Source organism: Furipterus horrens, unplaced genomic scaffold, assembly GCF_987537825.1.
Source record: "Furipterus horrens unplaced genomic scaffold, mFurHor1.1.pri manual_scaffold_12, whole genome shotgun sequence".
NCBI lineage: Eukaryota > Metazoa > Chordata > Mammalia > Chiroptera > Furipteridae > Furipterus > Furipterus horrens.
The window spans coordinates 1,747,297-1,760,201 of record NW_028327182.1 but is presented as its reverse complement, the minus strand read 5'-3'; the positions used below and the strand labels follow the sequence as shown (position 1 = coordinate 1,760,201).

General features: G+C 53.1%; 1 protein-coding gene across 2 annotated transcripts in view; it reads left to right on the top strand.

Moving 5' to 3' along the window:
• Positions 1–12,905, top strand: part of NBEA (neurobeachin) — a 377,725-nt gene that overhangs the window by 347,416 nt on the left and 17,404 nt on the right. The window contains exons 48-50 of one of the 2 annotated variants that reach the window (XM_090258648.1): positions 7,418–7,585; positions 10,299–10,388; positions 12,624–12,801. In XM_090258648.1, the coding sequence (XP_090114774.1) occupies positions 7,418–7,585; positions 10,299–10,388; positions 12,624–12,801 (436 nt within the window). Of the gene's footprint in view, positions 1–7,417; positions 7,586–10,298; positions 10,389–12,608; positions 12,802–12,905 lie in introns of both variants that reach the window. The other variant, XM_090258647.1, reaches the window with a different exon arrangement.

The window sequence follows — 12,905 nt, the reverse complement described above, 5'->3', positions numbered from 1 at the left end:
AGCGTGTTCTTAGAATGTTCGCGCGTGGACGTTTCACAGAGTGTAATGTACTCCTATCCGCAGGGAGGGCCCTTTGACGCCCCGCGTGGTCGTGGTGCTCAGAAACGGACCGCGTGACCACACCACCTCCACGGCGGGCTGTAGTTTAGTCAGCGGAGGGTCTGCGCCCGTGAAGCCAATGGGCAAACATGCTGTTTAACCCTGTTGCACTCCCAGTGTTTTCCCAGTGCCTCGCAGACATGTTTTGTTTTGTTTTAACGCCTTGTGCATTTGAATCGGAACCCAAACAGGGTCCCTGTGCTGCCTCGGAGCCCACTGCTGCCCCGGCCCCCTTTTTGCCAAAAGCTGTGACTCACAGTGTGTCACACAGACACCATCAATTAACCCTTTCAAGTAACAAAACATCAGTGAGCTTGAGTCTGGTCAGAGTTGGGCGGCCGTCCCCACGGTCAACTGGGGACATTGTTGTCACCCCGTAAAGAAACCAAGGACCTGCCGTATCGGCCCCTGTTCTCCCATTTCCCCCAGCGAACGCCGGGCAACTGCAGATCTGCCCCCTTTCCCCAGATTTGCCTTTTCCAGACATTTCCCATGAACGGGATTATACAACGTGTGGCTCCACTCTCTACCCATTGACCTGCGTCCCTTTATTTTGGGGACTCTCCTACCAGTGACTTTCTCCCTTCAAGTTTGGAGCTAGATTTTTTCCTTCTGATCCTCATTCGAGGAAGCCGTCGCGGCGGCAGGGCCTAGGCTGGAAAGCGCCCTGCGGACGGTCCGCAGGCTGGTCCCCCTCTCTGAGGGGCCATCGCGGGCATTGCGTGCGTTCTCTGCACGGCCACGCTCGCGCCCCCTGGCAGGTGGCACTTCTGCGTGGGTGGAGATATTTCCTTCTCTCTCCTTGAGCAGCAGATTATTTCTTCCATTTATATTTTTAGTGCGAAGGACGCACACTTCAGTTAGACACATTCCTGAAACTCTGTGCCCATTTCCAGAACTAGCGGTCCCTGCCCACACCAGCCCTGCTCCCTGGAACGCCGGCGTGCGGGGACCCGGTCTGCAGGCTCAGCCCTGGAACGCGGCCGCCGCGTCTCTGTGAGCCCAGACCCGCCCCCGGCGGAGACTCATGGTCACTAAATATTTGCTGAATCAGTGGGTCATGTAAAGATCTCAGCAATTTCAGCGTGTTGTCTAGTTAGCTCCAAACTCGTCAAACTGAATGAACCTTTTCTCAGGCAAGCAAAGTAGCCCAAGATTGTCGGACCCGGTTTTCTCTTCTCCTTCTGTCGAACTCTGCTGGTCGCGTGGACGTTTTCCTGTGGATGCTAACTCTTAATAAATGCCAGGAGGCATGTTGGAAACGGTGTGACTTGGAGTCTGGAAATGTCCTGCTCTTGAATCTGAGCTCTGCCATTTATGAGTTTCGTTGTCCCGGGTAATTGATGGAACATCTCTGGCCCTCGCTTTTCTCATCTGTAAAACGGGGATCCCTTATGAATGTTTACTAAACATCATTATTATAAATTTCATTTGCTTTCAGCATACAACTTAAGGATTTTTAGTAACTTTGGAGTTGTGCGAGGCCATCACTACAGTCTGCTCTGAGAACATGTCCACCCCTCACCACTGCCCCACGCCTGCCGCAAGCCCAGCAAACATTCACCTACTTTCTGTCTCCATAGCGTTGCCTTTTCTGGTCATTTTATGAAAACAGAAGCATACAACATGTGTCCTTCTGTGTTTGACTTCTTTTACTTGGCATGGTAACACGCATCATCCGGGTCCTGGTGTAGATCAGTGCTTTGGTCCTCTCCTGGCCTGAAGGCATTCCGTCGTGCAGATGAACGTCTTGTCTGTCCGTTCAGCACTTGGTGAACATTCGGGCCGTTTCCACTTTCTGGCTCCTGTGCATAGCACTGCCGTGAACACGCCTTCCAAATCTCTTTGTGGACATATGTTTTGTTGCTCCCAGGGGTAGCGTTGCTGAGTCACAGGGTAAATTTATGTTTAACTATTTAAGAAACGGCTTAACTGTCTTGCAAAGTGACGAGAGCATCTTACATCCCCGCCAGCAATGACAGCGCCACTTCCTCCGTCTCTCCACCGGCACTCGTTATTGCCTGGTTTGTTATTATAGCCGTCCTGGTAGATGTGAGTCAGTACCTCGTTATGGTTTTAGTTTGCGTTTCCTGAGTGACTAATGACGTTTGAGCATCTCATCATGTGTTTGCTGGATGCTAAAACATTTTTATATGTTTTTTAATAAAACATTGAGTCATGATTCATTACAGACACAACGCTTGTGTTCCTCCTTCCTGAAAGAATTTCCTACGCCCCAGAATTAGTCCTTTGATTAATGGTGTGCCTAACTGAAAGACAAGGCAGTTGTCCTCCTAAAAAACGAATCGTACCAGGAATCTGGGGACTGTAGAGAAAAATAACAATTATTACAGGTGAGAAATCATCAGATACTTAGTATCGATATAAACTAACCAACCAAGGCTACACACTCCTGACAAAGCCTGCAGAAAAGTCACCGTTGTCACTCATCAGTACATTAGGCGGTGGTTCAGTCCAGCTAAGGAAACTCTCCAGGCGAATGCAGTTCCTAGACTCTTGGGGCTGTGTGAGAACTTGGGGACCATGGCTGCAGTTACTGTTCTGCAGCGCGTTACTACTTGGTTCTCTGCCTCTTATACAAAAGACGCAACTTCCCTTTCCTATCCCGAGTGCCCGTTATTATCCCATGAGGTGACTTCACCGTGTATCTGCTGTTTTTCCACGTCGTCTTCAGCCGGTCAGCTGTCACCACGCCTCTCTCTAGTGACCGTGCTGGTCGGCACGGTAGCCTCTCATGCCCCGGAGTCCACAGATCAGACCGTCAGGTTGGTCCCGCGCTTGCAGTGACTGAGGGCCCGTCTAGGGCTAATGGGGTCCCGGGGGGATGTCAGCTTCATCGCTCCGGCAGAGCGCCTTCGGTTCCGGCTTCGGGACCTGCGTCCTGCCACAGGGAGTGACCAGACCCTGCCCGTCGCCAGGGCGGGGTTTCTGTGAGCAGTAAGGACCCGGGCCACACCTGTCCCCGCGCGGGAACTGCTGCCTGGGCTCCCTGCCTTACTTCCCTGCGGCACTTGCTTCCCGCGTGTGCTGGGCTCTCTCATCTGCCCCGCGGGTCTGTGTGTCTTTGTGCCCGCACCATGCTGTTTTGCTCACTGAGATCTTGTGGAATAGTTTGACATTAGGTAGCAGGATTCCGCCAACTGTTTTCTTCTTTCTCAGTTTCTGTGTGAATTAACCTGTACACGTCCCCTCGTGGTATGAAGCACAAGGGCTCTGGGGACGTGCCGTGGAAATTCACGGGAGAAGGCGTGGAGTGGGAGCGGCAGAGCTCGGGAAGCAGGCCCTGGACCGAGGCAGGAAGGGTAATGTGACTTGGAAAAAAGCAGGGCGATGAGCTGCTTGAAGGAACAGCCGAGGCTCCAAGGCCGGGCCAGCTGCTGGTGCCAGGGGCTGGGACTTCTCTCCCCTCCTGGCGCCGAAGGCGTGGGTAGATCACGAAGCCTTGAGACGGTGGGCGCCCTGTCTGCTGCGGCTCAGTGGACTGAGTGCCGGCCCGCGAACCAAAGGGTCGGCGGTTCGATTCTTAGGGCACAGGCCTGGGTTGCGGGCCAGGTCCCCAGTTTGGGGTACATGAGAGGCAACTGATTGATGTATCTCTCACACATCGATGTGTGCCTCTCCCTCTCCCTCCCTCCCTTATCCTCCCTCTAAAAATAACAATTAATTAATTAGAAAAAAGAAAAAAAGGATAGTGGAGGAGCCCTGGCTGGGTGGCTCAGTTGGCTGAGTGTCGTCCCTGAACTAAAAGTCGTGGGTTCAATCCCCAGTCAGGGCATGTAAGGGCGGCAACCGATTGACGTTTCTCTCTCTCTCTCTCTCTCTCTCTCTCTCTCTCTCTCTCTCTCTCTCTCTCTCAGAAACGGTGGGTGGGCATCATCAATGTTTGAAAGGCCCAAGGGCTCAGGCGGAGTTTGCACTGAGCGTCTCTGCTAGGAGGAGCCTTGGGAGGCCGGAAGTTGAGCACTGCAAGGGGGGGCACGGTGGTTTCGGAGCAGGACGCGCCGGGGGCAGGAAGGAGCTGGCGTCTCCCCCGCGTGCGCCGTAGTGAGAGCCTAGACGCCGCGGGCCGGTGGGATGGAACCTGGGCCCCAGCTCACACCCCCAACAAGCAGTCAAGGACTAGAACTGGTTCAGCGCCCTCCCCAGGTAAACAGTTAGGACAACGGTGCTGCCTTCATTTGAAACAGCCGAGTCTTTCCCGGGGTAACAGCGAGAATGTGAACATAACCAGGAGAGACGGGCAGTATGGACACTGCAGAGGCAGCGCAACGGAGTCTTCTGATCGTCCCCTTGCATGTATGCAGCTCTGTTTAGAGAATTTCTTCAATAGCAGAAGCAGGGTTTTGAGGAAACAAGAGAAAGGGCTGGGGAATGTTCTTGCTCTTGTGCGGAAGAGCAGGGGGAAATGCAGGACTCCTCGGAGAAATTACTCAGGAGAAATGAACGTTCTCCCCTCGCGGCCAGTCCCTCCAGTTCCGTGTCCTTTTTCACAAGTTCGAGAGACGCCGATCCTACCCCTGCTAGAGAAAGGGTTTTCTACCATCTAGTGCCCACAGGACAAGACAGAAATTGGGATTGGGTAACTATTATCCATCCAGGAGAGGTCCTCTCGGTTTAAACCTCCCTCTTTATTTCCCTTCTTTCAGACCCAGGGCAGAGGTATGGAGTGGGAATTGGTCTATCGAGGCTTGACCTAATTCTTTCTGCGTTCACACACAAGGAGATGATATGGAAGCTCTTAAGACCATTATAACCTAATAGCTCAGTGATGGATTAATTCTTTGTAGTTTCCGTTGTATTTGTGGTAACATCCTTTCTGAGAGTCAGAAATGGGTCTGTGCATGAGAACCTCGTTCTGAAAAGAGCAAACAAGCGGGACGCGCGTGTTCGGTGACAGACCAGTCAGGTCAGGACGTCACGTCTCCGTGTCAGGCTTCCTCGTCACACGGGCCGCTACGCCTTCATTGTGGGACGTCTGAAACCCCACGCTCAGCTACGCGCTTGCTCTAGACCGGGCTTAGTTGTTAAATTTCTCAGTAGCTGTTCCTTCTGCACGGTAACTAGTCAGACAGGGATCTACAGGACTTCCCCGTTCCATCTACTACCTTATTTTTTTTTTTGGTCATTTAGTTTTATAACTCCCCCAAAAATACCAGAGGCAACATTATTAAATGACAGTTAATTTTCTGCTGATGAACTCTGCTGCCTCTCTAACATGTAGAACTGAACAGGGTAAACACGTTTTTTAACTTTAATTGACGATGATTATAAACTTCTATGAACTAATAAGTTTTAAAACTGAGATGAAATGGAGAAATACTGAGACAAATATAAATGCCAAAATTGGAACCAGAAATAGAAAAAGAGAATTAAGAGACTTCTAATCCTTCAAGAAGTTTAAATGATAAAATTTTTGCATCCCCCGTAAAATCCAAGACCATATTATGTTACAGGTGAGTTCTACCAAATTTTTAAGAGACAGTGAATTAGTTTCTTCTGCAGCTTGTTCCAGAAAATACGGAAAGCAGCCCAGCTCAGCCGGTGAGGCCGCTGTGACCTCGACGGCATAAGCAGCCGTTAAAGGGGGGGAAATGGAAAAGCCACAGGTGTGGCCCGAGAAATGAAAATGTCCTAAATAAAATGATACCTAACAACCCAAAGGTGTATTAAATATAGAAACGTGTGTGCGCGCACGCGTTGTGCCAAGAGCAGCCTTTCGAGACCGGGAGGAAGGCCAGACCCTGCCCGTCACCGCGCTGGTCGCCGTCCTCCAAGCGGAGAGCAGGGCTGTAAGCGGAGTGAGCGGGCTGACGTGTAACTGATAAGAGCTGCCAGAAACAAAATTAACTATGGAAATTGATGTAACTTTTCTTTATCATCATTAGCCAAGTACAAAATATGTTTTAAATGTTACACTTTATCAGATAAACAGAAGGAAAGAAACCGTTAAGATCAGAGCAGAAATAAACAAAATAGAAACTTGAAAAGCGACAGAAAAGAGCAGCTACAAATACGAGCTATTTCTTTGAAAAGGTAAACAAAATGGACAGGTCTTTAGCCACACGCATCAAGAAAAGACGAGAGAGGACCCAAATAAATAGTCAGGGGCGGAGGAGGCGCGGCTACACGCACCACCGCAGGGAGATGGCAAGTCGCTGAGGAAAGCCACAGATAGTTCCGTGCCGAGAGGGTCACGTCACGAAGAACGGGACAAATCTCTGGAAGTATATACCCTGCCACTTAATACTGAGCACTTAGTTCTCCCGTGGCGCGTTTGATACAGAAATTCTAATTTAATGCACACAGCACCTGAAAAATAAAATGCCAGGTCCCACAACATGAGGGGGAACTATAATATAACACGATGTAATAATATGTAACATAATATGATCTAATAATGTATAATGTAACATAATATGCCAAAATTTTTTAAAGGAATAAATCAAAAAAGAGGTTGAGGTTAATGAATTAGGACCTAAAGGTGATCATAGGAAAAGTTGAAAAGTTTCACTCAGACATTTTATAGCTGGGTTTGTTTTTTATTAAATGAGAAGACTAATTGCAAGTATTTATTCATTGACTTCCCGTTGGCCGGAAGGCCTCAGACCTCAAGGCCATGCCTCCAGAGAGCAGCTGCGCGTGCTTAGTCATGGCTGGGAGGGAGGACAGCATCTTCCTTCCACGGCTGAAAGTCGGGCGTTCGGCTCGTGCCACTGAGGTCCGCGTGCTCTGAGAATCCATCAGGGACTGATGAGAAGTCAGGGCGGTGAGAGGCGTCACGGGCATGAACTTGAACTCCGTGCCTGCATGACAAGACAGCTCTCTGGGAGGCTTATGGGGGCTTCTTGGGGAATGAAAAGGCCTCTTTTCTGACTCTCTCTGGTGCTCAGCACCGCCGTTGACTCTCCGCTCAGTGCGTCCCGTTCATTTCCCGCCGGCTGGCAAACGTCTAGAATTGCCCAGTGGTCCCGAAACTGTGTGATGGCAGAGTTCGTTGACAGCAGGAGGAAGGTGTCCTCTCCGGGTACAGTTAAGTTTTGTAGGCGTCGATTTGGAGACTTTAGGCAGAAAAATAAATGTGTATCAAAGTTCCCCATAAAATTGGGGCTGGGTAAGAAAGGTGAAGGGGTCAAGGAGAAAAGAAAACTCAGACGCAGACAGCAGTGTGGTGACGACCAGAGGGACGGGGGTGGGGAGGGGGCAGAGGGCACAGCGGGGACAAAGGGTGGTGGAAGGAGAAGACGGGGTGCTTGCTAAGCTGGTACAGACTCTCCCTCTTTCTCCTGACGCCCCTCAGGCCTTGGAGAGTGAATTCGTGTCCTGCCAACTCCATCAGTGGATCGACCTGATATTCGGGTACAAGCAGCGGGGCCCCGAAGCCGTCCGCGCGCTCAACGTCTTCCACTACCTGACCTACGAGGGCTCCGTGACCTTGGACGGCGTCGCTGACCCTGTTCTCAGGGAGGTAGGCGTCCAGCCCCCTGCGTGCCGACCAGTCTGTCCTCGCCCAGACGCAAGCCCGGCTCTCCGTCCCTCTCCGTGTAGATTTCCTTCCAACGTAAATGTTCGCAAACCGCGAATCTCAGTGCGTGGCGAATGTGGAAAAGTGACTGTTATGTGTCAAAACCTAGCCTCAGACGGCCGTGTCGTTCCATTTTGAATTTGCAGAAATGCATCATGCATTCCAGCTTCCTTATTTTATTTTACTTCAGCACCTGCATTAACGTGCCTAATGCCTTATGTTATTAATGAAAGCTACGTGAACATTTTAATAGGGAAGTTCACATAAAAATCATCTGCCAGTGTGTTTTTAATGAAAGCAAAATTACCGCCTGCTAGACAGAACACGCAAAAACCCATCATTGACATAGATGAGGCGGTAGCATTGTGTCCCATATGTGCTCACCCTGAAATTGTACAGCTGACGGTTGGGATTACACGTCACAGCAGCGACGTCAGCCTTTTCATCCCGCGGCACACGTAAACTAACTCCTGAAAGTGCAGCACACAGACAATAGAATACTATCTTTTTTGCCACCCTAACCCCCAAACAGCCGTCATGTTGACTCACTCACACCGGACGGCGGCTGCTGCGTTGGGGGCTGTTATTTCCTTACTGGACCGTCTCAGGGGAGGCCAGTGCCCCGACCGAATAGCCGGGCTCTGCCTGGTTTACAAACCCTGTGGCCCGCCGGGTGACCGTGTCTGTGTTACCGTGTGTGGCATCTTCAGTGAAAACATTCGGTAAAATAGTGTTTGCATCACCTCCACGTGGCGCTGATCGATCAGGCCGGTGGCGAGGGAGCGGGCGGGCGGGTGACCGCAGGGGGCAGCGTGGTGGCTGCGGGCGGCCCCGTCAGGGCTTCCCCTCCCAGACGCCTGCCGCCCGCACCGCGGACCAGGCGGCCGTGCCCACCGTTCCGGTCAGCGCGATGCTCTCTGCCTCTTCCTTTTTAACTTCAGAGGCGGGGAACCGCGGCTTTGGACGAATAAAGCTCTCCCAGAGAAATGCTTTGTAGGGGACCCTCCTGAGCTTGATTATCCTCTTCACACCTGCTGAGCACGTGCCCCGTCCTGTAACCGCCTCACAGGCTCTATTCCTCTTCGACACCCAGCCTTAGAATCATAAAAAGAAAATCATTAGAATAGCTTGTTATTTTATTCTAAGACCAACTCCAAATTATTTTTGACTTTTCCTGCATATTTTATTATATATATTTACGCATGATAAAGTTCTGGTCTTACAAAGAACGTCGCAGGTTAACCCTCTTGGGAAAATACAAATACGTTAAGCACATGGCGTGTAAAACGAAGCATGTGGCACCTACCGTCGGGAGAAAGGACCGTGCAGAGGAGGGGCACGAAGCGCCACGTGTTCTCTGCTCGGGGGCCGCCTGGGCCCCTTAGGCACACATGCCCCCGGGGAGGCCCCTGGGTGGCACGGCCCCTGCCGTCCCGGCACCGCGGTTGAGCTCCTGGAGGTCTGGACTGTGCGCTGTGACTTGGGAGCCCTTGGAAGAAAGCTGTGTTCAGAGGTCACCCCTTGTACTGAGCTAACTGCATCCCCTTTATTTGATAATATTCATCTCAGCATCTTTAAAATGCTCGGATCCCTACATTTTACATAAAAGTAACCGAAAGAAGATTCTCTACGGTTACCTTGCACTAAACCCCAGCGAGCCTAGGGAAGCTGCTTTTTTCCAAATTCTTACCCCAAACACTGCTTTAAAAGAGAAATATCTAACATAAGAATGTAAAAAAATCCCACGTTGGAGCTTTGACGTCATGTGATGTTTCAGAAAAATACTTGTTAGTCCAGCTTAACAGGCTGGAACGTCTCACCTGTGTAGACGTCACGTATAGAAGATACGTTTAGTTCTGTTACAAAGAGCATCACTGACATACACACAGAAACGCACATCACACAGTCCAGATGGTTCGAGGTCTAAAGTTATTTTATTCATTAGAAGCCATGAAACCTCACAACCCTTGGTCAGCGTGCGCACTGGCCGTTACGAAGTCCTGCGTAGCTCAGGGTTCCCAGATCCCCGTCTCCTCTTGGGGAATGTCAGAAAATTTTTGAGAGAAATAAGTTCATACCTTAAAATAATATTCCAGGATTCATCTGAAAGTATCATAGCAGCACGCTAAAATATGTTTTTGGAGTGGAAGTTTAGCCATATCTGGTCATTTTACAAAAAGTCCCAGTGTTCTTTCTCCTGATGGCCTTCGGAATGGATCGGATTGTGTGATGTCCTGAGTTTTGTTCAGAGTTGCCCGTGGACTTCATGTCTCCTTCTTTTATTCCCATAAAGAGTCCAGAAGCTTATTTCATTAGAGAACCCCCTACATTGCTTCCCACCAAGGACTTTGTCGAGAAGCACGCGTTGCGTCCCGTGCGGCAGGGCCCCTTGTGCTCTTCGGTCTGGCCGCACACACGTGCTCACAGGTTAGCCTCGGCACGCATCACCCCCGCGTCTAGACGTGCGTGATGCCTGGGGGAACAGACACCTGCCTCCCGCACCAACACGCGGATGGTCCGCAGCCGGAGACTGGGGCACCCAGTGAACTGGCTGCCCTTGTCCGTGGCTGACTGGGGAGGCCTCTGCGTGCTCGGGGTGTCTGGCCCTCCCCCTTGCAGATGCATGTTGATCCTGACGGCACCCCCTCCCCCGCAGGCCACGGAGGCGCAGATCCAGAACTTCGGACAGACGCCATCCCAGCTGCTGATAGAGCCACACCCGCCCCGGAGCTCGGCCATGCACCTGGTGAGACGCGCCAGCTTGGTGGGACTGTCTCTTCTCTGTGCCCGGACACAGAGGCCAGACTAAAAAGGGGTGTGAGCAGCGATGTAGGGGCTTCTCAGCGCATTGGCTACCCCTTCACCCTGAGGTGTGCTGAGACCCTAGGGAGAGGCCGAGAAGGGGGTGCGGTCTGACCGTGAGGTCCTGCTGAAGCCAGCTCAGCTTTCGGGCCACAGACACGGCCACCTTCTCCTGTCCTGGCCGCAGACTCACCCCTGCACGATAGGCCTACTGCACCCGGCCCGAGTCAGGTTAGGTGTGTAAGTCAGTGGGATATTTGGGGGGGGGGGGTGCGGGGGGCGGGGAGGGGTTCGTTTGAAGCAAAGGAAAGCTCTGGGGTGGGGGTCCTCTGTGGTCACAGCACAGAGGGGACCGAGCAGAGGGTTTAAGGACAAGGCCCCAGAGCCAGCCTTGGGTCAGACACCATCTGCCACCGGCCCGCGAGGGACTCTGGCAGGCGTGTGTGACGTCCCCGTATGTGCAAGCATCACGCCTCAGTCCGTGTGGCACTTAGACCAGCGGCTGGCACGCCGTAGGGTCTCCGTCGGCCTGAGCTGGTGTCCTCGGGCATCGTCAGCTTCTTAGAGTAAAACCTTCGTCCTCGTTTGCAAAGGGAAAGGTGACACACTCCATTTCCGTGTCAATGTTAAAGGCCCGTTTCTGTAGCAACGCACTCCTTTTCTCGGTTTATTAGAAAATAGTAAAAATTTTCCTCTTCATCTAATTTGAAGAAGATAAAAATATTTCTGATTAAAACTTACAATTTATTTTCAAACTTATTTTCCACTAATTTTTTTCCCTAGTAAAAAATGCTTGAAGGTAGAAATGCATTCGATATTCACAAAAGAACAAATGTAACGCCTTAGAGTTTGTTTGTTCTTCCGGGCAGTCCGGAAGGCGGCCGGCGCCCTGACTGGGGAGGACGGGGCTCTGGACACGGGTCAGGCTGTGTGTGGACACGCGGATGAGCTGTAACTCCGTTGCTGGGACTGTCTCTTGTCGGTCACCCACCAGCTTGGCTCTGAGCCGCGCTGTGTCTCAAGTGCCGTGGTGACGCCGGCGACCCGCGCCGCTGCGTCCTTTCTGCCGTCCGGCAGCCAGCGTCAGAGTCCTCACGAAACACATAAACAAGCGTGTTTGCCGGAACCCACTTTCCCTCCACGGGAGCTCAGCCGCCCCGAACCCTGGGTGGGGTGCCCCTGCACTCTGCCGGGTCAGTGAGCCCTCGTGTGACAGAGCACCAGGGCGCGCCCCGAGCGCGCCGTCCCCGCGCAGGCGTGCGGCTGTGGCCTCGCAGCCCTGAGAGGGAGCCTTTTGGTCGGCTGTCCGAGAGGATCTCTCTGACACGTTCCTTTATGAACTGCTCTGGCCGAAGAGCGTATTCCTCAGTCAGCCCTCTCTGGGCAATAACAATAATAAAAACATTTATCCTGGATTAGTGCCCAGCAGAATTCATCACCTTCCTAGGGGAACTGTCAAGGGACAACTTTTTAACGGGGCACAGAACTGCTGGTAAAGAACGCAGCTTGCTCAGTTCATGTCGCAGGGAATTCGTCCGCCCAGCAGACGATCCCCGGACTCGCGCGGGAGCTCAGCGGTGCTTGCTCCCTGGGCCCCGGGTCCCCGCTCCGCGACTTTCTCCTTGGGATTCGTCGTGTTCTGTGGTGCTTAGTGGTCCTCAGGGTGCCTGCTGTCTGTGGGGTCACACGCTGGCTGGGTGGGGGACACGCAGTAACCAGCAGAAGCAGGGCTGGCCTCACACGGTCCGACGGGGAGGGAGGGGGGCACAACCCGCAGCGCAGGGGTGCGGAAAGCTCTCTGTCACAGGAGACCGTCACCGTCCTGCCGTGTAGACAGTCCCCAGGACCCTGAGCCGGCCCGGGGAAAGGCGACGGTGGCCATCAGTTCCCTCGGCACTCACTTCCTGCTCCCCGCCAGCCTGGTGCTGCAGCTGCGTGGGCTCTTGGGGCCCCACCGTGGGGACACCCCGATCGGCTCGCTTCTCGTGCTGCGGCCTGGTGGCGCCGAGACCAGGGCTGGCTGGGAGCGCGGCGGCATGGGTCAGGGACGACCAGAGCCACCCCGCCCCCGCGCCGCGCGTGCGGCGCCCTCCTCTGCCCTCTCCCTGTGCCCCCAGGACCCACACTAACCCCCCGCCTGTTCTGTCGCTCCCCTCTATTCCAGTGTTTCCTCCCACAGAGCCCCCTCATGTTCAAAGACCAGATGCAGCAGGATGTGATCATGGTGCTGAAGTTCCCGTCCAACTCGCCGGTCACCCACGTGGCCGCCAACACCCTGCCCCACCTGACAGTCCCGGCGGTGGTGACCGTGACCTGCAGCCGGCTGTTCGCCGTGAACCGGTGGCACAACACAGTAGGTACGCGCCCCGCGCAGCTCGCTCCCGGCCGGCCGGCCCGGCTGCAGGCGAGGCCAGGTGTCCCCGCGCAGCGGCAGGGACGTGACCGCGGGCCCCACCGCGCG